Consider the following 25,522-nt stretch of genomic DNA (forward strand, 5'->3'; position numbering starts at 1 on the left):
ACAGAGCAGCCCGGAAGAGCAGAGGCAAAAGAAAACCTCTGGCATGTACAGTAGGGCCGCTGGGAGAGCAATCCATACCTAGAATTAATATTTGCAAGATTTTTCCATCCAGTGCATACTGTCTTCTTTCTCAACCCTACCCTTTACGTAGGAGCCTGATGTAAGCATCTCTACTTAGAATTAAGGCTCAGTGAGTTCCCTGTAATTTATTTCCTAGTAAATATGCTCATTAAGAGGAATGTTGTTGTTGTTGTTGTTGTTGTTGTTGTTGTTGTTGTTGTTGTTGTTGTTTGTTTATTTATACTTCACCCATCTGGCTGGGCTTCCCCAGCCACTCTGAGCGGCTTCCAACAAAAAATTAAAATACAGTAATACATCAAACATTAACACCTTCCCTAAACAGGGCTGCCTTCAGATGTCCTCTAAAAGTCTGGTAGTTGTTGTTCTCTTTGACATCTGGTGGGAGGGTGTTCCACAGGGCAGGTGCCACTACCAAGAAGGCCCTCTCCTGGTTCCCTGTAACTTGGCTTCTCGCAGTGAGGGAACTGCCAGAAGGCCCTCGGCGCTGGACCTCAGTGTATGGGTAGAACGATGGGGGTGGAGACGCTCCTTCAGATATACTGGACCAAGGCATGTTGATGGCTGCCAGCCATGGTGGCTATGATCTGCCTCTATGGTTGAAAGCAACAGTGCTTCTGAAAATTGGTTGTTGCAAACCACAGGAAGGGATGGCGCTCTTGTGTTCATGTTCTGTTTGTGGGCCACTGTGAGAACTGGATACTGGACTAGATGGACAATCAACCTGATCCAGCAGGCTATTCTTACCGTAGCCCACAATCTAAAGCAGGCATCCCCAACCTGTGGCCCTCCAGATGTTTTGGCCTACAACTCCCCTGATCCCTAGCTAACAGGGCCAGTGGTCAGGGATGATGGGAATTGTAGCCCAAAACATCTGGAAGGCTGAAGGTTGGGGATGCCTGATCTAAAGACTCAGATGGAGCGTCAGGCCCAAGCTACTTCCTCAATTTGGGGGAGAACCTTCATTTCAGTCCTTTGTGGCCAACCACAAGGTCACAGGCCTGCTGCTGTCCTTGGACGCAGCAGATGAGTTCCCTGCAGTCTCCACAGCCTTTGTTGAAACTGTAAGCACAAAATAAGTCATCAGCCCTTCAGCCAGCTCCCCCGGGAAGGTGGAGCCCACCACAATACAGGCCTTGACAGCCTACTTAAGGTTACAGTTGGCTCTAGCTCCCTGCAGAGACAGCATCTCCTGTAGTAGTTGCCTTAGCAAGTTCCTTTAGAGCTATCCAAGGTCCTGAATATGTTCCTCCTTTGCTTCACCAGTCTAAGAGCTTTCTCCCCTCAAGCAACAAATCATATGCTCTCTGGAACCCTCAAGCAGGGCATGGAGAAGGTGGTCCTGCCTCTATTAGTTCTCTCAAAGCACTTTGTAGTCTAGGGCAGACACGTCCAACAGGTATATCGTGATTTACCAGTAGATCATTGGACGTCTGTGGTAGACCACTGGTAGATCATTGGCTCCCCCTCAAAGAAGCTCAACAACTTTGACCTGAACCCCTAAAAAACAGGCCTTCCTCCTCCCTAAAAAAAGCTCAAAGGGGGGGGGGGTAGATCACTGCCAGTTTTTAACTGTAGATCGCAGTCTTTTGGGAGTTGGCCACCCAACCAGGGATATCCTGCCCATTGGGTAACTTGGTTCATCTTGGCAATCTTGCCCCAGTAGCTGTTGGCAGAACTTTGTTTTGCCTAATCCAGTGGTTACCAAATAATAATAATAATAATAAAAACCTTGGGCTGCCACCCCTTTGGTTCCATAAACTCGTCCCCAGTGCCCACCATAGGTGCCATCTCGTGCCAAAGATTGTGGGTGCCCACAACCAAGAGCTTCAACTTGGCTGAGGGGCTCAGCCCCCACAAATATATTGTGGGTGCCAAAGCATCCATGGCTCTCTGGAGTTTGCGCCAGTGGTGCCCAATGTGTGTGTGTGTGTGTGTGTGTGTGTGTGCGCGTGCGTGTTTGTTCTTCATGCCGCTGGAAATGTTTACCGCTCCTCCGTTTTCATTTGTTTTGGGGTGTTGCATTTAACTGGCGTGGCCTTTCCTCTTTTGAAAGTCAGCTGGTTTATTATCATTTGAAAAGGAGTATGCCTCATAAGGGGGAGTGGGGAGATTGAAGGGCATAGTGTGCTCTCCACCCCCCCCCCATGAAAAATGCAAAATAATCACAACTTCAGGTAGAATAATGAGCTCTCATTGCTTTGAGCCAAGGTGGAATGCTCTCATAAATGATTCATAGTCAACCAACTGACAATATAAATGAAGAAATCCTCAGTTTTCATTCTGTAGCCCCCACCCCCACCCCAGCAGCAGCATCTTATTTCATTATTTTTTTGTTGCTTTTGTCTGTGTTTTGTGTGCTCTGTCTGTTGTAGGGCTGGCCACTCTATCTATTTATCAATGCACAAATAAATACATACATAAATATACATACATAGACATACATATACATACGTGCGCACACTTACACAAAACACAGAGAAACGCACACATATCATAGAATCATAGAATTTTAAGGGAGTGATAGGGTCATCTAGTCTTTCCCCCCACAATGCAGGAATATTTTGTCCAAAGCCACCAGAATGCCTACATTACGCAAATCCAATTGACAAAACATGTAAACGTAATAGGCGTATAGTAACAATCGCAAAGTTATTTACTAGAGACTACTTAAGGGACGCGGGTGTTGCTGTGGGTTAAACCACAGACAGAGCCTAGGACTTGATGATCAGAAGGTCGGCGGTTCGAATCCCCGCGATGGGGTGAGTTCCCGTTGCTCGATCCCAACTCCTGCCAACCTAGCAGTTCGAAAGCACATCAAAGTGCAAGTAGATAAATAGGTGGCGGGAAGGTAAACGGCGTTTCCGTGCGCTGCTCTGGTTTGCCAGAAGCGGCTTAGTTATGCTGGCCACATGACCCGGAAGTTGTTCGCCGGCTCCCTTGGCCAATAAAGCGAGATGAGCGCCGCAACCCCAGAGTTGGGGGTTAATATTTATTTTTATAGTAAATAAAGATGCCATAATAATTAATGATGATGCACCTTCTCTCCAAATGCAGGCAAACTTTTCCACATCGATTTTGGTTACATCCTGGGCCGTGACCCAAAACCTCTCCCCCCACCCATGAAACTGAACAAAGAGATGGTGGAAGGCATGGGGGGGACGCAAAGCGAGCAATACCAGGAGTTCCGCAAGCAGTGCTACACAGCTTTCCTTCACCTGCGCAGGTAACTTTTTAAGCTTTTCTGCTGCTGGGCTGGCCAGCCAGCTCTTCCTTCGCTTTTGAGCAGAGAGGCTGCCTGGCTGGCACAATCACAAATGCGGTCTTTTCATTTTCACCATCACACTTTTCTTCTGCTCCTGCTCCTGCTTTATTTCTTGATCTTTTTTATTTTTAAAAGAATACAAAACAAACGCATTCCTCTATTCCAGGCATGTCCAACTCTCTAGAGACTACGGTCTACTCCCAGTATAATAAAACTGGCAGTGACCTACCCATGATCATGCCAAGATCATGCCAATGATCTACCCGTTGTCATTGCCAAAAGATGTTGAGCTTTTTTTGGAGAGCATTGGCAAGAGGAGTTTTGTTTTGACCTTCTTTTGGGGAACATTTATGGTGACGGCAGCATAAATGGGCGCAGAGCAGGGGTGCAGAGCAATTATTCAGGAGCACACAGGTGATCACTTTTCTTAATCCAGCGATCGACCTGAAGCACCCCAGGGATCGACCTGTAGATCACGGTCGACCGGTTGGACATGTCTGCTCTATTCCATAAAAAAAGCAAAGCGGCGGACCACAAATATACAGCAAAAAAAATGTGAAAAGCAAAAATCTTGGTTATAATTCTAACATCCTAATTTCGAATCTTCCTTTTACACTGCATTACCTGTTGTGTTATGCAGATGTGGCCTTTGGATCGATATTGGGTCATGCTAAATTTTAAATCACAGGGGGAAATGGAGACGGGCCCAAATTTCATCCCATGAAATTACTACGGTGCAAAACTCCCATGATTTTTATTTTTATTTTTAAATTAACAGGGTTGCAGCTGGGTTTTATTTTCTTTTATTTTCGGAAAGAATTATCATTGAAATCATTGCAAGCAGTCCTCTAAACTTACACTAAACTTCCACAAGTGGCTTTTCTGTCATATTAAAGGTCACGTAAAACAAGGAATTAAGCAGGTAAGGAAGTGTCGGGAAGATAGACCAAAGTGATATCTGAATGCCGCCTTTTAGTGGCGATCCTTGGGAGAGGACATGAGGGGAGAATGTGAAAGGATGTCTGGGGAAGTAGTGCTCCGTCTTCTTGAAAAGTAGAGATGGGAGGGGAAAAGAAATGCCTTTGATAAGCTGTCGTTGATAATGCATTAGAAGCAATTCAGCAGAATGAGAAAACAAAGTTATTAATCGGAGAGCTCGGTTACTCCCATCTCTCCCAAGAATCATTGCAACAGGATTAACCTGTGCAGGTGACATTCAGAGCATCAGTTACATATATTCTAATAGGAAACTTGGTAGAAAAAATGCTTCTGTGTGTTTGAGAAAGAGAGACTAAGTACATCTTCGACAGGTCCGGAATTTTCTTCTATCTTTCATCCCTGCAGCATTGAGGTTGACCCTGGCAACACTTGCCAGATTTCATTTGCAGTGTTTTTAAAAACATACACCCCCATCCCAAGCATTTTTAGGGAAGCTTTTAATGTTTAACAGATGAGTGGGGTAGAAATAATAAATTGTTCTTGTTGAGTCGTTTAGTTGTGTCCGACTCTTCGTGACCCCCTGGACCAGAGCACGCCAGGCCCTCCTGTCTTCCACTGCCTCCCACAGCTTGGTCAAACTCATGTTGGTAGCTTCAAGAACACTGTCCAACCATCTCGTCCTCTGTCGTCCTCTTCTCCTTGTGCCCTCCATCTTTCCCAGCAGCAGGATCTTCTCCAGGGAGTCTTCTCTTCTCATGAGGTGGCCGAAGTATTAGAGCCTCAGCTTCAGGATCTGTCCTTCCAGTGAGCACACAGGGCTGATTTCCTTCAGAATGGATAGGTTTGATTTTCTTGCAGTCCATGGGACTCTCAAGAGTCTCCTCCAGCACTGTAATTCAAAAGCATCAATTCTTTGGCGATCAGCCTTCTATTATTATTAGTAGTAGTACTACTACTACTAAGAAATGCAATTTCTTCATTGTAAGGAGTTGCATTGAATAACCCTCAGGGTGCCTTCCAACTATGGTTCTATGAATCTTAACTCTGCATAAAGGAGCTTTGTGTGTGTGTTCCTGTGTACCCGTAAGTGTCAGGAAGGGAGTTAGATGGGCTCCACTGGGAGGTGAACTCACAGGGAAGAGCAACAGGTCTCAGGAAAGACGTGAACAGGTGTGAAGAGCTTTAACGCTGAAGACGACAAACTGGAAATAGATGCCGACAGTGACTGAGAGCTACCGTTTAGTCTTCAGGGAAGAGGTGATGGTGGCGATAGCATCCGGAGAGAAAGATGACTTGAGCAGAATTGTTGTGCGCCGACTAAAGAGGAGTGATGTGCCACAAGGTTGGGCCCACGGAGAGGACATTATAGATACGAGATGATCAGAGCAAGGTTAAAGGGGCATTACTTACGAATTGGCCCCAGGTGCTGAGGAATTGCCTTCTCTCTTAATTTATGGATAGCTGGATGTCCGGAGTTGTGCAAAGAAGCGCTAATAGACAATAAGATTAAAAGGTGAAGAGCGTTGAGGATCTAGCGGTTACAACTTGATTGCCTTTCTAAACGCTCCTAATAATGTGCAATAATAAAACCTTTGCCGGCGCAGCCTTTTGTCTCCAGAAAGCCTGAACGGGAATGAATTTAAATGGCTCGACACCTTGATTGGATCTTTTTTTTATGATGTATGTGGAACAAAATGCACAAAAGTGAGGAATATTAAAGATAATAGTTGCAGAGAAAGACACTTGGAATTTGTGCCCAAGGAATTCGTTTCAGGGTGGGGTGAGATACGGAAGAAGCTTGCTCAAGAAGGTAGCGGGAGACTGGGGGGAATAAACCCACAATCTTTTTCCGTTAAATATATATAAAGCATCTAGGAAGAATCAGGGAGATATCTGTTCTGAAAACCAGACTGCAGTCTGGGGAGTCTCTCAAGTAACTCTGAATGGCTGTATAAATATATTAAAAAGATGCTGAAAGCTGGTGGGGGAAGAGAGAACACAATTCAAATGAAAACACCCTGAGATAGAAAAGAAAGGGAATAATTTGTTAAAAGAATTATTTTCCTGCCTTTTTTTCTGTCTTCATCTTCTGTCTTCAAGGGAGATTCCCTCCACCCCCTTGCTCCTGTCACAGGGAAATGTCATTGTTCAACGGTGATGCTTTCTGTTCTTCGCTAGCTAATTAATTGCGTTTCAGTTCAGCATTGGTAGTGTTTAGCAAAGGCTGGTGAAAAGTCTCAATTTTTTAAGGCTTTGTGTCTTCTGTGGCACAGGAAGAAGGAAGATAAATGCAGCTTAACTGCAGTTGATCTATTGAGGACTTCATTGCCTTACCTTAATGACCCGTTGTGCAAGGAGACACTTGAAAAGCACAAGAACATGAGAGCAACCTTGGCAGATCAGACCCTGAGTTCATCTAAACCAGCTTCCTCTTCCTGGTGCCCTTCAGGTAGTTTTGGACTACAATTCCCATCTCCCTCGCCATCAGTCCCAGACAGCTCTTCAACCCCAGCTACGGACAATGATGATGGAAGCTGTAGTTCTGCACAGGTGAGCCTGTGCTCAGATTGAAAGACCTACATTGGCTCCCAGTACATTTCCGAGCACAGTTCAAAGTGTTGGTGCTAAAGCCCTAAACAGCCTCGGCCCAGTATACCTGAAGGAGCATCTCCACCCCCATCGTTCTACCCGGACACTGATGTCCAGTGCCGAGGGCCTTCTGGTGGTTCCCTCACTGCGAGAAGCCAAGTTACAGGGAACCAGGCAGAGGGCCTTCCCGGTAGTGGCACCCGCCCTGTGGAACGCCCTCCCACCAGATGTCAAAGAGAACAACAACTACCAGACTTTTAGACGACATCTGAAGGCAGCCCTGTTTAGGGAAGCTCTTAATGTTTGGCAGATTATTGTATTTTAATATTGTGTTGGAAGCTGCCAAGAGTGGCTGGGGAAACCCAGCCAGATGGGCGGGGTATAAATTTTATTATTATTATTATTATTATTATTATTATTATTATTATTATTATTAAAAACAGCAAAACAAAACATTTTCCCTTATTTGGATTTCTCCTCTCCTGTTAAATAGGTCAGTTCAAATAATCACTCACAGTGGAAGCTCTTTCAAATCTTGGTACTAACTATTATTAATTTAATTTTTAAATTAAATTTATATATAAAAAAAGCCCACACACCGTATTTTACTTTTAAGAAAGTAAAATGTTAAGCGCATTCCCTTGAAACGCCAGCAACTGTTTCAAGCATACAGACTTCAGTTGTAAAGCTCAAGGCAGCTGTCAGGCTGTTCCTTTTTAATGGTTACAAATGGCTTTTGGATCTCCAAAGTTATAGGTGTAAAACGGTTGGTTCACATAATTCACAGAACTTTGGTCGGGTGCTAACTTTGGAAAGGAGACACGCTCTGAGGTCTGCACAGTGGAAGGGCCAGAAATATTTCGGTCCAGCCCCTGAAACGCCCTTTTAAAGAAAAGTTATTAAACCTTCTCCAAAGGCTCAGTCAGAGGTATAAAGGTAAAGGACCCCTGGATGGTTACGTCCAGTCAAAGGTGACTATGGGGCTGTGGCGCTCATCTCGCTTTCAGGCTGAGGGAGCCAGTGTTTGTCCACAGACAGCTTTCCAGGTCATGTGGCCAGCAGGACTAAACCGCTTCTGGCGCAACAGAACACCTTGATGGAAGCCAGAGCACACAGAAACGCCGTTTACCTTCCCACCACAGTGGTACCTATTTGCACTGGCGTGCTTTCAAACTGCTAGGTTGGCAGGAGCTGGGACAGAGCAACGGGAGCTCACCCCAACGTGCAGATTTGAACTCCCGACCTTCTGATCGGCAAGCCCAAGAGGCTCAGTGGTTTAGACCACAGCGCCACCCATGTCCAAATCTGTTCCTTGGGCAAGGCAGCATGGATTTCGCACTGCCAAAAACCAGTGGTGTAATGCAAGCATTGGGAACTGCATCTGACAAGAAGAAGAAAAAAGTTCCCCACCCATCTTGCGAAGGTAACATAGTCTCTCATCCTCCCTAGGAAATTTAATTAGCCAGTGCTTCAGCTAATGTCAACAAAAAGCTAAGGTTGCTTGTTTTCTACTTGCTGTAGGTTCGTTTCTGAGTGCGATTAATTTGACCTTCGGATGTCTCATTTTGTCCACATTGCGCATCCAACTGTATCTAAAATTTTGGCTGGCAGGCTGCCAATTAAGAATCCACTTCATGCATCAAGTCCCTATAAGCCTGTGCCACAATACTCTCTGTGGCTAAATTGGCTTCCCCTCTGGGTTATTATTTTCTTACCATGTCTGCCCTCTTCTTCTCCACAGGTATTCCAACCTCATTTTGAACCTGTTCTCCCTCATGGTCGATGCCAACATCCCGGACATAGCTCTTGAGCCAGACAAGACTGTAAAGAAGGTAAGAATTGAATACAAAGTGTGTGTGTGCTACGAGATGTGCTCTGCCCACAGAGAGGGGCTTGGCTCCCAAACTCATTTCATTTATTCTTCCCTCCATTTCTCAGCCCCCTGCCATAGTGTGTCAAAGCACACATGCACTTTTCCCATGAAACAGTGGTTGTTGTATTTGTTGATTGAATTTATATTCCGCCCTATAGCCGCTGGTCTCAGTGAGGTTCTCGAGATAAAATCAGAATGTTGTTGTTGTTTAGTCGTGTCCAACTCTTCGTGACTCCATGGACCAGAGCATGCCAGGCACTCCTGTCTTCCACTGCCTCCCGCAGTTTGGTCAAACTCATGCTGGTAGCTTTGAGAACACTGTCCAACCATCTTGTCCTCTGTCGTCCGCCTTCCATCTTTCCCAACATCAGAGTCTTTTCCAGGGAGTCTTCTCTTCTCATGAGGTTGGCAAAGTTTTAGGAGCCTCAGCTTCACCATCTGTCCTTCCAGTGAGCACTCAGGGCTGATTTCCTTCAGAATGGATAGGTTTGATCTTCTTGCAGTCCATGGGACTCTCAAGGGTCCCCTCCAGCACCATAATTCAAAAGCATCAATTCTTCGGCGATCGGCCTTCTTTATGGTCCAGCTCTCACTTCCATACATCTCTCACTTCCATACATCATTGCATAAAATCAGAATATAAAACCACAAAACGCATAATCAAAATAAAGACAACAGCAACACAACAACACATTTTAAAAGGGCTTAGGGTGCCAATCAAGTTTTCCTCGCTTCTGCTGATTCAGAAGCAGGGAACGCACCGGTCCTTAAGGCCAGGCTTCTCTGTCTGAGCTTTGAAACTCTTCCCAAGCTGAGGCGCTCGCCAGCCCTGCTCCACATGCCTCCTCATGTTGGAATATCACCTCAAGCCATGGAGTTGCCTCTTGCTCGCCTACTTGGAGAGATGTGAAGGGGTTCTGTCGAAACCTCTGGCTTTTATGTGACTGCAGTATCGCCCGCAGTACAAAGGTAAGAGATATACGTCCATTGTCTCATCTTCTTTTTTGCCTCTGGCTCTGCCAATCATTGCTGTTCCGCCCCAGGAAAATCACCCAGAAGGAAATGCAGTTCTCAGGCTGAATGATGCTATTCCTGACAACCTGTTCAAATGTTTTGAGATGCTCTTAGTGTTTTTGAAAGTGTTTAGATTAGGGTTGCCATATTTCAAACAGTAAACCCTAGTTTAGATGTTCTTTTAATTTGTTTTTATGTCTTTTAAAGATGTTTCAGATTATTTTAATTGCATTGCGTTTTTTAAAATTGTATTGTTGTTTGTTCCCCAGGGCTCCTTTGAGAGGAAGGCCTGGGTAGAAATTTCATTGTTGTTGATGATGAATGTGATAATCCCTTGTGCGGCCGTGTGCTTGAACTGCGGCACACAGAGGACTCTAGCAGTATGAACTGGCCCAGGGACCGTTGCGAAGTGAGAAATGTAATGTTGGAAGTGATCCTAGACATTATCCAAAGGAAGTCTATAAAAGAAGCGGGAGGGCAGCTTGCCAAACAAGAGCAATCTCATCTCTGTCTTCTGATGATTCAGAAACCCATCTTATTCCAGCCTGGTCTCTTTTTAATTTGACGGAGGAGGGAGAATAGCCACTTCTGAAACCGTTCTGATTTCTCTTGTGGGGGGTTTTACGTTTCCTAACCCTCGTCACTGCACCGAGATGCAGTCGTCAAGGATATATAATTGGTAGAAACCTGGCCATCAAAGAACGAAATTGGCAGTTGTTCTGGATTTCAGGGGTCTTGCTTATTTTCTTTTCTTTTGTTTTTTCCTCATCTGCAGACTTCAAGTTCTGACTTACCACTTAGTTTAATCCCATTCATCTCTGTCAGGAGTTCAGTGTTGCTTGACGTGATGGTGTTTGTGTTTGGCCTGGACTCTGTCTTGCGAGCAATCTGACACTCTTCCTGTATCAAATGGAGAGTCTCCTCCTTTGTGTTTTCGTGCCAATTAAGGCAGAACATAACCGGCTTGTTATTAATATGTGGGCAACAGCTTTCATGTTTGATTTGGGCAACGGCGTACACGTTTTCGTGTTGGCTGGAGAGAGCCATCCATCCCAATTTCTCTTTCTCCATTCAGACTACATTTCAATGTGCCACTTGCTGAGAAGTGTTTCTGAGGTCTTTTGAATGCTTCTTCTTCTGAGTTTTGCCGATCTTGTAAAAGACTCATCTTATTATATTATATCTATGCTTCTGCATTTGGAATCTTATTTATTTTGTCAGTCCTTCACATCACAGCCTTTTTTGTTCCCTTTGTTTTAATGGAGGTGTCTCTTTCCATTTTTCAAAGTCTACTTTAATGGAAAGTCTAATAGAATAAATCCCAAAGCGCTTTCTTCAAGGGTGGGGGTGGGGAGAGTGGAATCAGTTTGTGTGATACCTTGTGATGCCTTTGAAGTTTAGTAATCAATTTCTCTCTGGAACAGTGAGTCGCTCTTGATCTTGTGTGACAATATGTTGTCTTAATGTCATAAGACTGAAGATCTGGAAAGGTTACTGATGTTATGATGTTCTTATTTAATTTCAATAGCTCTCCAGGCTGCACTTTCTTTTACAAAGTTTGATCATATGTGCTTTAATTATTTTATTTTATTTTATTATTTATACTCCATCCATCTGGCTGGGCTTCCCCAGCCACCCTGGGTGGTTTATAGCACATTAAAATTGTAAAACATCAGACATTAAAAATTTCCCAATATATGGCTGCCTTCTAAAAGTCAGATACAGTGGTATCTCGGGTTACAGATGCTTCAGGTTACATACGCTTCAGGTTACAGACTCCGCTAACCCAGAAATAGTACCTCGGGTTAAGAACTTTGCTTCAGGATGAGAACAGAAATCGTGCAGCAGCGGCGGCAGGCCCCATTAGCTAAAGTGGTACCTCAGGTTAAGAACAGTTTCAGGTTAAGAATGGACCTCCAGAATGGATTAAGTTCTTAACCTGAGCTACCACTGTAAAGGTAAAGGGACCCCTGACAGTTAAGTCCAGTCGCAAATGACTCTGGGGTTGCGGCGCTCATCTCGCTTTACAGGCCGAGGGAGCTGGTGTTTGTCGGCAGACAGTTTGTCCGGGTCATGTGGCCAGCATGACTAAGCCGCTTCTGGCAAAACCAGAGCAGTGCATGGAAATGCCATTTACCTTCCCACCACAGCAGTACCTATTTATCTACTTGCACTTTTTGGCATGCTTTTGAACTGGTAGGTTGGCAGGAGCTGGGACTGAGCAATGGGAGCTCACCCTGTCATGGGGCTTTGAACCGGTGACCTTCTGATCAGCAAGCCCAAGAGGCTCAGTGGTTTAGACCACAGCGCCACCCGCGTCCCAACTCTTTTCGGTATATTGAGCCCCCAAACATGGCCAATGAAAGTGTTGCACTTGCCCAATAATAGCAAAAAGCCTTGTGCTGAAATCACCATTGAAATAGCTGGAGTCCCCAAGCGATGCTGAATCTCCTTAACTTCCAAGCCTTGAAGGTGACGGCTGGTATCTCAGTACACGGTGATCTCAAGGAGGACTTCCACTTCTCCCCAGTTCAATAGCTTTTACTTTGTATGGGCTGTTCAGTCTGAAGTGAGAATGATGTCTTATAAAATCATCAGGTATTCTGGGAGAAATTTGAAACTGAATTTATATTATTTTTCCGCTCCCTGTGGCAAAGCTTTTCTTTCTGCAACCCTATCAGGAAAAATCTATATTTATCTAATGCTACAGTTGCATTGATTTTCAGCAATATCATCTCTCTCTCTCTTTTTCCTTTTCTTTTGTTCTTTGTTATAGAAGAGAATTTTCCATTCTTGGCACATCATTCCTATGAAGCAATGTGTTTGGGCTAGATCTAAATTGGGATCTCTTTGCTAATAAAGAGCCAGATGTTTCCAGTATCTATTTGATAGTATTTTATCACCCCTTGCCATATAACTGATTGGGGAACTTTTTTTTCCAGTCTGAGGGCCACATTCCCTTCAGGGCAGTATTCCGGGGGCCAGATTCCAGTTGTGGGTGGGGCCAGAGGCAAAAGGGGGTGGAGCAAATAAATGCGAATTTTGCCTTTGTTTCTTCACCCATCCATCTCTGTCCTCCATCTAGGCAAACTCATTGTTTGTTGTTGTTGTTTAGTCGTTTAGTCGTGTCTGACTCTTCTTGACCGCGTGGACCAGAGCACACCAGGCACCCCTGTCTTCCACTGCCTCCCACAGTTTGGTCAAACTCATGCTGGTAGCCTCGAAAACACTGTCCCACCATCTCGTCCTCTGTCGTCCCCTTCTCCTTGTGCCCTCCATCTTTCCCAACATCAGCATCTTTTCCAGGGAGTCTTCTCTTCTCATGAGGTGGCCAAAGTATTGGAGCCTCAGCTTCACGATCTGTCCTTCCAGTGAGCACTCCGGGCTGATTTCCTTCAGAATGGGTAGGTTTGATCTTCTTGCAGTCCATGGGACTCTCAAGAGTCTCCTCCAGCACCATAATTCAAAAGCATCAATTCCTCATTGTTATAAGAGACTATTCTGGTGCTTTGTAAACAAGGCAGCTCTCGTGAGTTGAGTCGAGAGCGGAGACAGTTGCCTTAAACTTCTCCTGGCTGAAGTGGGCAGCTTTGCTCAAACTCATTTAAACAAGATAACGCCACGTACATTGTGTTGAGGAGAATTTAAACAGATGTTTTCGGTGTCTTGATTGATTTTCGTCTTGTCCCCCCGTCCCCCTCCTCAAAGCTTTAAACAAGAAATCCATATATATTTCGAGAAACTCAAACAAGATAAGGATCCATTTTGCCTTGACCTGTAAAATTAAATTACCTGTCGGTGCCTGAATGAAGTCAATAGCCCATTTTCAGCCATAATATCATTTTCATGGAAGGCTTGGGGGCGAAGACTTGTAAAGTACGCTGTGTTTGCCTGGCTACAAGACAAATGCTGCTATTTGCTTTATGCAGATGGGTGTTCTAAGTCAATGTTCTCATCTCCTGGTACAAGTGCTCCCTAAAGCACCAGGATGACAGAAAAGGGAAACAAAGAGTGGCTGAAATTCATTATTTTAAACAATAAGATGAAATAAAATCTTGTGACTCCAGGTGCTTGGAGGACTCTTCAGAAACTTCAGCTGCAGGTTTGACCAGGGCCCGTTTTTCAGGTGATACATTTCTGATGTTGCACAACTTTCACTGATGTAGATTCATAATGCCTTCATACAAATATATGGTGTGGCTGCATTTGAAATACAGTGTATAGTTCTCACCTCAAGCATATATACATATATATATGTATCGTATTTTCCGCTCTATAGGACGCACCGGACCATAGGACGCACCGGACCATAGGAGGGGGAGAATTGGGGGGGGGGGATTTTCTTGTTCTCCCCCTCTAAAACAAGGTGCGTTCAAGAGCAGATCAGGGAACAGCGCAAAGGCTGTGTGCAGCCTTGCCGCTGCCCCCTGAGCTTTGGGGCTGGCGGTGGGGGGAAGCGCTGCTTTCCCCCACCGCCTGCCTCAAAGATCCCTGAAGCCTTTGGAGCGCAGCTGCACTCCAAAGGCTTGAGGCTTCGGGGACATCCTTTGTAGCCTCCGCAGGGCAGCGGGGTGGAGGCACCCCACTGCCCTGCGGAGGCTTGCTGCAGCCATCCCAAAGCTAGAACAGCAAGACGGCTGCACAGCGCCCCGTCTCGCTGTTTTGGCTTTGGGCTGCAGCAGCTGTCCGCAAGCCTTGGGAGCCCAGCAGGAACTCCCACCAGGCTCCCAAGGCTTGCGGATATCTGCCCCAAGCCCGGGGTGCACAGCGCTGCGCTCTCCGGGCTTCGGGCTGCAGGCTGCAATCTGCAAGCCTTGGGAGCCCGGTAGGAACTCCCGCCGGGCTCTGAAGGCTTGCGGATAGCTTCAGCGGAAGCCTGCATTCGCTCCATAGGATGCACACACATTTCCCCTTCATTGTTGGAGGGGAAAAATTGTGTCCTATAGAGCGAAAAATACAGTATAAATATATATATATATGACATCTGTTTTTCCCCAGTTATATTTTATTAAGCTTCAGCATGTTTAACATCTACAGTCATAATTTCATCTTTCCTCTTATTTTTGTCGACTTTCCTCCCCATTTTCCACAGAGTTGTTTTTTCTCCCCTTCTGCTGCTGTTCTATCAAATCATAGCCACAAATATCATAATCTAATTACTTCCGTTGCTCATAGCTCAAATCCTGCTCACGAGTTCATCATGCTATAATGTTTCTTTAAATAGTCCGAAAACGTGTTTGCATAATTTCTAGACTGCCCTTCGTTCGAGAATCACAAGGCAGTTTACGATATAAAAACTCAAACATACATAACATTCTTCTTCTTCTTTGGCGATCCCTCGTAGCCGAGTAAGATTGTCTTCCATAAACAGGGTTTTAACAGTAAGTGACTGTGGAGGCCAATTCTGGATCCACATGTCCTTCCACAGTGGGGACATAGGTTTCCAGGCAGGAGTTGATCATGGAGAAAGTTTGCCAAGCATGCCTTCCTCCTGGCACTTTTCTCCCCTGCCTCCTGAGTTTGAGTGTCTTCAAAGCCCATGACACCTTTGTTCTTTGGCTGTTCTCCATTTGTAGCACTCGCTACATACCTCCAGAATGAATTAAGTTCTTAACCAGAGGTACCACTGTATTTAAAGAAATATTATAGTACAATGAATTTGCAAGCAAGATTTGAACTATGAGCAACATAAGGAATTAGAGATTGCTGTATTATTGTTATGATATAAGAGAGAGAAGATAGGATGCAGCAAGAGGGAGTAGTAAATAAATAAAAAACACCACAAAAATGGGGTGGGAAGTTGACAAAGCAAAGCAAAAGGTATTATTATGTATTGGAATGTATATGTGATGTTTTTTGAAAATTTAATAAAATATAACTGAAATAAAATTATTCACGTCATGGAGAAAGTGGATTGAGAGAAAAGTTTTTTCTCCCTGTTTACAATTCGTGGACATGAAGTGAAGCTGGAATTTGGAGGGCAGATAAGAGAAAGGGCTTAGTCATGCAATGCATAGTTAAACTACGGAACTCCTTGCCACAGGAGACAGTGATGGCCAGCAACTTGGATGGCTTTAAAAGCGGATTGGACTAATTCATGTAGGAGAGGGCTATCCATGGCTACTGGCCAGGATGTCAGAGGCAATATGTCTCTGAATACCAGCTGCTGGAGGTTTGCAGGTGGGCAGACTGCTGCCCCATAAACAGCAGCCCCTTTCATCGTTTTGACTCCAGCCCCTGTCATTCAGAGGTGCAAAGCCTCCAGACGTGGAGGTCCCCTCTTGCTATCACACTGTCAGAGCTGAGCAGATCCCTTTAAAATATAAGGACAGGGTCATAAACATCAACATTAACAAAGAAAACAGTAGATTTCTACTGCAATTATTTGGAAAGGAATAATATCAAGATGATTAGAAGATGGCAATTTGGGGAGGGGGGATCTGAGTATGTCGTGTGTAAGAACAGCTTACTGTATGTGCTTTGATTATTTTTAATGAAGATACAGTTGCTATAGTGATCCAACGCAGAGAAATATTTTGGTAGACAAAACCCTACATCACTCTTAAGTATCAGTGGGTATAAATTAGCCTATTTATGGAGACAAAGGCAGGAGAATGACAGAAGTGTGTCGGAGAGGACTGCTTTTGTACTGAAGCCGTTCGAAATCATCTTACCCTTAAGCTTTAAACACCAACAGAGTAAAGATTGTGAATAAATCAGAGCTCTCTGTTTCCTGCGATTGTTACAGCACAGGGGAAGTCTTTATCAATGGAGAGGTGTGTAAAAAGGGAAAGGCCTCCATTTGATTATTACTATAAAGTAGTTGTGTTTAAATTGCACCATGATTTTAAAAGATTTTGTCATGTTACAACAACCTTGTGAGGCAGGCAGGGCACTTTTGCTCGCATTTTACTGGTGCGTGCTTAGAGACCCATGGGCTGGATCGAGAAAATACCTGCCCTCGGATCCATTTCCACGTATTGTGAAATTGCTTTGGGATGTTTTACGGGCAGCCAAAGAAATGATGCTTGGAGAGGGTCCACGCCATGTGGCTTATGAGCAGAAAGGGATAAGCGAAGCCGGGCTTTCCTCAGCAAATGCTAAGCTGCTGAGATGCTCTTCCATTTAGTAAAGGTAAAGGGACCCCTGACCATTAGGTCCAGTCACGGACAACTCTGGGGTTGCGGCGCTCATCTCGCTTTACTGGCCAAGGGAACCGGCGTACAGCTTCCGGGTCATGTGGCCAGCACGACTAAGCCGCTTCTGGCGAACCAGAGCAGTGCACGGAAACACCGTTTACCTTCCTGCCGGAGCGGTACCTATTTATCTACTTGCACTTTGACGTGCTTTCGAACTGCTAGGTTGGCAGGAGCAGGGACTGAGTAATAGGAGCTCACCCCGTCGCGGGGATTTGAACCACCGACCTTCTGATCGGCAAGTCCTAGGCTCTGTGGTTTAACCCACAGTGCCACCCGCATCCCTTAACCACCAGCTAGTTCCTCAAAATTGGTACGTGCAAAAAAAAACAGACGTGCAGCGGATGGTTTTTAACATTCCCCATTTAACATTGCATGCAGAAGTTCCTGGATTCAGCCCCCAGCATTTTCAGGTACGACTGGGGAAATTTCCCCTACCTGAAACCTTGGGGAGGCAGTCAGTCCAGACAATCTAAGCTTAGTCTTACTGGTTAGACTCAGAAGAAGGCATCTTTTTCCCTAAACATCCTCCTGGAAAAGAATGTGTTGTTAATAATAATAATAATAATAATAATAATAATAATAATAATAATAATTTATTATTTGTACCCCGCCCATCTGGCTGGGTTTCCCCAGCCACTCTGGGCGGCTTCCACAGAAACCAAAAATACACTAAAATCACACATTAAAAACCTCCCTGAACAGGGCTGCCTTAAGATGTCTTCTGAATGTCAGGTAGTTGTTTATCGCTTTGACATCTGATGGGAGGGTGTTCCACAGGGAGGGCGCCACTACCGAGAAGGCCCTCTGCCTGGTTCCCTGTAACTTGGCCTCTCGCAGTGAGGGAACCGCCAGGAGGCCCTCGGTGCTGGACCTCAGTGTCCGGGCAGAACGATGGGGGTGGAGATGCTCCTTCAGGTATACTGGACCTTGCAAAAGAAGTTTTCCAGCACTTCTCCTTTTTTACCAAAAAATTAAAAGAAATTCAGCCAACGCTGCCTTGGGTTGAGGAAGTCGATGCAGCGATTTGCAAATATCCCCTTTGTTTCTGCTTTAAGTGTCTCTCTCCCCAGCTTCCAAGATGGATAATGGTTCAGATGATAATAACTACAGAATATTTTTGTTCGTTGGAGACCAAAGTGCTTGGGGGCACTTGGCAGTATTGTTCTCTAGGTAACGCTTGGATACAAGTTTCCTATTGTTAAATCTAAACGAGACAAAACAAAACTAGTCTCCTCACCCCCTCCCCAAGCCTTTGAGCCAAGCGACCTCAGAGTTCAGCATGTGTCTTTCTTAGCAAACATGACCTTTAAATGAGAGAGCATCTGGGACCAATGATTTCTTCGCCAGACAAAAGAAACACAGGCGGGTTTCAGAAACATAATGCTTCTGACTGCCTGTGCTCTCTCCGGTGAAACATCCCTGGACTTACAGCAGGGGCCGCTGCTGCATTGTGTGTTTTTTTAAAAAATAAAATAAAATAAAAATCGGAGTTCAGGAGCGGGGATGGATGATAAAGGCCATCTATTTTCTTCAAGCCCAGCAATGCCTGTAAAAAAAAAGAATAGAAAAAGTAGCCCTGTTTTAACTGTTGATAGCATCCGTTTCCTTGACGGAAAGTGACAGCAGGAAGGTTCAAGCGATCCCATAGGAGCCGCAAGTTTCTGCTCATAGGATATGACGGTGCTGAGCGTTTGCTAAACATTTTGCACAGACAAATCCCCCGTGCAAAAATAAAATTAAAAAATGACTCATATTTCTCCACTGCTTCCCTTTTCCTTTTTTAGGAAGACCTGAGCAGGAGAGGTGGTGGGAAATTACCAGAATAAGGCAAAGAGGTAGTTGAGGTTTCTCTACCTGACATTTACTTCCATCTCTGAGGTGGCGCAGGAGGAATGAGCCTTTACCCTACAGCTTCCTCTGCACTTCGTCCCAGTGTTGCACTTGTAGAACAAAGCAAGGAGGAGGGTGGGGACAAAACTAGAATTAATTTGGCTCTACCTTCCATTGGCTCCTGATTAGGAGAGGTTGTGTCTCTGTGTGTTTCAGCCTACATCAAGGGCCGGCCCACACATGAGGCAAGGTGACTTGGCTGCCTCAGGTGGCAGGATCCACAGGGGCATCAGATCCAGCCTCCAAGGAGTGCACCATCTGCTGCAGTTGCCGTGGCATTGACAGCTGTGGCAAGCTCCTTGGGGTCCGGATCTGCCAACTACAGTGGCCTTTTGGCAAAGAGTGTGGGAATGTTGCCCTATTGTGGTAGTGGCCCAAAGGGCCATAATGAATGTGATAATGTAAACCCCTATAAATCCTTGAATATGCTTCTAATAGAGAGGTTATGGTAAAAAGGTAAAGGTAACGGGACCCCTGACCATTAGGTCCAGTCGTGACCGACTCTGGGGTTGCACGCTCATCTCGCTCTATAGGCCAAGGGAGCCGGCGTTTGTCCACAGACAGCTTCCGGGTCATGTGGCCAGCATGACTAAGCTGCTTCTGGCAAACCAGAGCAGCACACGGAAACGCCGTTTACCTTCCCGCCAGAGTGGTACCTATTTATCTACTTGCACTTTGACGTGCTTTCAAACTGCTAGGTTGGCAGGAGCAGGGACCAAGCAACGGGAGCTCACCCCGTCGCGGGGATTCGAACTGCTAACCTTCTGCTCGGCAAGTCCTAGGCTCTGTGGTTTAACCCACAGTGCCACCCGCGTCCCAGAAAGACACAATAGTCTTCTTTCAAAAGTATAACAAGAAGTTTACTCACATTCAGTTCACAGTTGGATCCCTGAAGGCAGGATTTTGCTAAGAGTTACAGAAGAGGGTCTGAGTTCATCTCATATGGGAACTCATTCCACATGCAGTCCAAGAGAAGTAAATGGAAGAAGATTGATGGCTGTGTGACCAGCCCCTTTTATAGGGTCTCCCAGCATCACACCCACCTACCTGGTCACACGCAGGGGAAGGAAGCTCCAGACCACGTTTGACAGGAAGTCTCCTCCTGGCTAGAGTAACACCCCCTGTGTGTCCACTCTGGGCAAATGGGGAGTGTTGTATTTGACTGCTTATGTTACATCCTACAAAGAAGAAGAAGAGTTTGGATTTGATACCCCACTTTATCACCACCCTAAGGAGTCTCAAAGCATCTCACAATCTCCTTTCCCTTCCTCCCCCACAACCAACACTCTGTGAGATGAGTGAGGCTGAGAGACCTCAGAGAAGTGTGACTAGCCCAAGGTTACCCAGCAGCTGCATGTGAAGGAGCGGGGAAGCGAACCCGGTTCACCAGATTATGAGTCTACCGCTCTTAACCACTACACTACACTGGCTCTCAGAGGAGAGAGGAGGTGTTGCTGGTCTCCTCCCACCCTTGCTTCCGATGTAGATCCACACTCACACCATTTTTCCTCTGGCCTCACTCACCACTGACTTGTGCATCCCCCCAGCTCAGAATGGAACATAACCCCTGTACTATCAAGGGCTGCCACCCCTCTCTCCAAAAGAAAGACACTGTGTGATAGTAACATAGGAATCTGCCTTTTACCATGGCACACCATTGATCTTGGGAGAAAAGCAATGACAAACCTAGACAGCATCTTAAAAAGTAGAGACATCACCTTGCCAACAAAGGTCCGTATAGTAAAAGCTATGGTTTTCCCAGTAGTGATGTATGGAAGTGAGAGCTGGACGATAAAGAAGTCTGATCGCCGAATAATTAATGCTTTTGAATTATGGTGCTGGAGGAGACTCTTGAGAGTCCCATGGACTGCAAGATCAAACCTCTCCATTCTGAAGGAAATCAGCCCTGAGTGCTCACTGGAAGGACAGATCCTGAAGCTGAGGCTCCAATACTTTGGCCACCTCATTAGAAGAGAAGACTCCCTGGAAAAGACCCTGATGTTGGGAAAGATGGAGGGCACAAGGAGAAGGGGACGACAGAGGACGAGATGGTTGGACAGTGTTCTCGAAGCTACCAGCATGAGTCTGACCAAACTGCGGGAGGCAGTGGAGGACAGGAGTGCCTGGCGTGCTCTGGTCCATGGGGTCACTAAGAGTCGGACACGACTAAACAACAACAACAACCATTGATCTACCCAGCTCAGTGTTGTGTACACTGACTGGCAGCACCCCTCCAGGTTTTCAGGCCAGGCCAGCTTCCCAGCCCTACCTGGAGCTGCCAGGGGTTGAACTGGAGATGTTCTGCATGCAGGCCAGATGTTCTTCCACTGAGCTAAGGCCCTTCCCCAGCGACTTTGAGCCCTGGTGGAAGCAACCCTGGACTTCCTTCCGACTTGATGGAGTATTGGGGCCGGCTGCCTTTGCAATGAGCAAAGTGATGAGATGTCTCTTAAGCTGTTCATTCATCATAGCGTGAATCAGCAGTGTCTGGTAGCCTGGCTGGAGGCCGAGCGCTGTAGCAACAGATAACTTTCAGAATGGTTGACTTGCAATTAGTCTTGTGAATGAAATATCAAGGGGTGTGTGGGAAAACAGAAGCTTGCCAGACAAGCTTTGGGACTTGGTGTGGACTCTCTTTCTTTCTTTCTTTCTTTCTTTCTTTCTTTCTTTCTTTCTTTCTACCTAACTCTTGAGTTCCCAACATGTAGTCATTAAACATTGATACCAAATTGCCCAGAGTAGCTGACTCAGGCATTGTTAGCCTCTGCCTCAGGAAAGCAGGGTCTGGGCTTACACAGTCTAGCTTGTTAATCCTTCATTCCTTTGGGGCAGGTTATTGCCTTATGGGCAGCCTAATGCCTGATGCCAGAATAGAAGAGATCCTTGCCCCGGCTTGGTTGAATGACCCATGGAAATTCATGTTTTGGTTTTGCTTCTTCGGAGCAAATACTGCCATGTCTAATCTCTTGCATCTGTTATTATTGTTTCTCCTACTGTTGTTAGTTGGTTAAAGGAAGGGGGTTATATCTCAGTAGTAGAACATGTGTTTTGCAAGCAAAGAGGTCCCAGCGACAGAGCTCAGGATCTCCAGCTGAAAAGAATGAGGTAGGGAGTGGTGGCAAAGGCCCCATCTGGAACCTGCAGAGCAAAATAGACCATGGGTGGGAAACCTGGGGGCTGGATCAGGCTACGAGGCCATTTGGGCCAAGCCTGGGGTCACCTGGGGTCATTAAGGGAGCAAGTAAGGATGCAACTGGGCCAAAGGAGTTTTGCCGCAATCAGCTGATCACCCAAACAGGCAAAAACAAGTCTCCTGGTGTCATTTTTTTAAATAATTAGTGGGTTTTTAAAGGATTTTCTTGTGCTATAAACACAGGGGAGTACATCTTTCATCTCCACTTTCAATTTATAGAGTCTTTTTTCACAGTTCGTTTACATGTAGTGAGAGATGCTTTCATCATGGTCATCTTGCGATTTGGGAGAAAGAGAAGGGAGGGAGAGATGGAGGTTGTTCTTTCGTTCTGTTGCATAATGTTAGTGTAGGGGTTTGTGTCAGCATCACTGCGAGAGGTTAGGGCAGTGGTGGCCAAACTCAGCCCTCCAGATGTTTTGGCACTGCAATTCCCATCATCCCTGACCACTGGTTCTGTTAGCTAGGGATGATGGGAGTTGTAGTCTTAAAACACCTGAAGGGCCGAGTTTGGCCACCACTGGGTTAGGGGGTCCAGTGCTTGGCTGGTTGATTTCATTTGGTTGCAGTGTAGCTTGCTTGTACGTAACTAGACACCGCAAGGACCTGTCAGGAGTGAACATAGACCATTGGTACCCAAATGTCCCCCAATGTCATTGTGGTGCCAGGTGATTGACAGACGAGTGGCCTGCCCACAATTCAGCTTTGGCTCCTGGGTAAGATAGAGATCAATCTACCAGCCAGATCCACCTCCCCATTCCTGGAGTAGATAATTCTCAGATCAGGCATTCCAGGTGGACCAATGACTAGGCTCTGCACAAGACCGGAGCTTATATGCATAGGTGAAGCTCGTATATCTGCCAGCTTTCTCACATCGGAGCCAGGTATCATGCAAAAGGTTTGCGTCAATATACGTATCTAGCCTTGAGATGACTGGCTGGAGCTCCGTTGCCCAAAAGCATATGGGGCATGAGCAACTGAAGATCGTGGAATCACAGAATTGTAGAGTCTGTCCAACCAACTGCAGTGCAGGAATCACATTTAACGAATCCCTGACAGATGGCCATCCAACCTCTGCTTAAAAAAGCTCCTACGAAGGAGAGCCCACCGCCTGCCAAGGTGGTCTGTTCCACTGCCGAACAGCTCTTACCATCAGAAAGTTCTTCCTAACATTTAAGAAGATGACATCTACAATAATACAGTGGTACCTCAGTTGTCTAAAGTATTCCATTCCGGAAGACTGTTCAACTTCTGAAACATTTGACAACCAAGGCGCAAAGGGCGGTCTGCAAAGTCAATGGAGAAAATTGGGGGGGGGGACGGACACAGAGGAAGCCGTTCGACTTCCGAGAAGCATTTGAAAACGGAAGCATTTCCTTCCGAGTTTTCATCATTCGAAAACAGAAACGTTCAGGTTCCAAAATGCTTGAAAACCGAGGTACCACTGTACTATGGTTCTTATATTTATAACAGGCCTTGGGCGGCTACGGCTGTGCAGCACTGAAAAAGATCAAACCTTGCACACAGGCTTAGAGTTTGAAGAATCGTTATTGCTCATGAATGAACACTTTAAATATCCAGGAAACAGGTGGAGTAGTTGAAGTGCCCCTTACCTTCTCATTCTGGAGCAAACCTCTGGCCACTTTTCCTCGCCTAAACCCATTCTGTTTACATTCCTGGCATTGTAACGGTAGGCAGAAGGAGTTTTGATCTCAATAATTTTATTGTAACTCCAAGAGGTGGGGGGGGGGAGAGGAGGAGGAGGAGGAGAAGGAGAAGAAGAAGAAGAAGAAGAAGAAGAAGAAGAAGAAGAAGAAGAAGAAGAAGAAGAAGAAGAAGAAGAAGAAGAAGGCGGCAGAGTTTTTGGTCAAAAGGTTTGTTTTGTGCTAGGAGTAGCGGAAAAGAGGAAGCTGCTTTATCTGTGATCTCCCGAGTTACTGAAGAGAATCTGCAGTTTATTCTGACACTGATGGAATGCATCCTGGGGAGCTTTGATGCGTATCAGTTAAAGAACTACCTTCATGGTTACTGTACTTTCTAAGTCCACATAAAGCCCTGGGGGGCGGGGGGATAACTGCTTTAGAAAACGCAGTACATCTCCTCCTGTCAATGTGTTACAAGTACCAAGTATGGCTTTTGTAGTTTTAGGCTGGAGGCGAATGAGGCAGGGGACCCTGCAGCCCTTCAGATGTCCTGGGGCTACCACTCTGACCACTGGACATGCTGGCTGCAGGGGCTGATGGGAGCTCGAGTCCATCTGCAAGGCCAGATTCCCCAATGCTGGTCCAGTCCACATGCCAAACAATATCATAGTGTTGTAAGCCAAAAATGGCTTATGTTCTGAGTTTACGCCAATAAAACTCAGAGACGAGAGGAGTTAGGAGTCCACCGTTGTATATTGCAAAGCAATAGGTTACAGTCGAATCTTTTCACAAAACTGCAACCCCTTCCAAGGGTCTGGGCAGGGTTATTCATAACATTTCAAACACAGGATTTTAATTTTCACCAATCATGTACACCATTACCTCATTTCATGTTTAATACACATGCACAATAAGCATTGCTAACTAAACTTTGATTCTCACCGTGATCTCACATTGTATGCATGTTGGGAACCTGTGTTACATGTGGCCATTTGCATCATGTATCAACTTATGTTCTAGCTTATGAGCCGTATCTTCGTGATTTACGTATTAGCTGTCCTTCTGTCCCAGTAGGGGACGGTGACTTGCCAAATCATCAGTTTCATAATGCAACAGGTTACCATAATTCTCTATTAGAAGCATATTCAAGGATTTGTAAAAGGGACGTGGGTGGCGCTGTGGGTTAAACCACAGAGCCTAGGACTTGCCGATCAGAAGGTTAGCAGTTCGAATCCCCGCGACGGGGTGAGCTCCCGTTGCTCGGTCCCTGCTCCTGCCAACCTAGCAGTTCAAAAGCATGTCAAAGTGCAAGTAGATAAATAGGTACCGTTCCGGCGGGAAGGTAAACGGCGTTTCCGTGTGCTTCTCTGGTTCGCCAGAAGCAGCTTAGTCATGCTGGCCACACGACCCAGAAGCTGTACACTGGCTCCCTCATCCAATAAAGCGAGATGAGCGCCGCAACCCCAGAGTAGGCCACGACTGGACCTAATGGTCAGGGGTCCCTTTACCTTTACCTTTTTACCATAACTTCTCTATTAGAAGCATATTCAAGGATTTATAGGGGTTTACATTATCACATTCATTTTGGCCCTTTGGGCCACCATCACAATAGGGCACACACCTCTCCATCCGCATATTGCACCAATAATAACATGTGAAAAGGAGCAACTTACCAGGAGATATGTTCAGTGGTGGGCAGGGATGCCGGACTATTCTGGCAAAAGGTGAAATTGCCAATGTTGACTTATTCTTCCCAGGTCCAGAATGGAACTAAATCCAGCGAACTCTGGGATTCAATCGGATTTCCCGAGAGCTGCAAGGAGGCTGCCTCCCTTTTGTTTC

General features: G+C 45.8%; 1 protein-coding gene across 2 annotated transcripts in view; it reads left to right on the top strand.

Moving 5' to 3' along the window:
• Window positions 1–25,522, top strand: part of PIK3C3 (phosphatidylinositol 3-kinase catalytic subunit type 3) — a 111,065-nt gene that overhangs the window by 71,127 nt on the left and 14,416 nt on the right. For both annotated transcript variants that reach the window (XM_083575582.1, XM_083575583.1), the window contains 2 exons: window positions 3,136–3,304; window positions 8,613–8,703. In XM_083575582.1, the coding sequence (XP_083431708.1) occupies window positions 3,136–3,304; window positions 8,613–8,703 (260 nt within the window). The remainder of the gene's footprint in view (window positions 1–3,135; window positions 3,305–8,612; window positions 8,704–25,522) is intronic.

The sequence above is a fragment of the Podarcis filfolensis genome (assembly GCF_964270895.1).
Source record: "Podarcis filfolensis genome assembly, chromosome: 11".
Classification (NCBI taxonomy): domain Eukaryota; kingdom Metazoa; phylum Chordata; class Lepidosauria; order Squamata; family Lacertidae; genus Podarcis; species Podarcis filfolensis.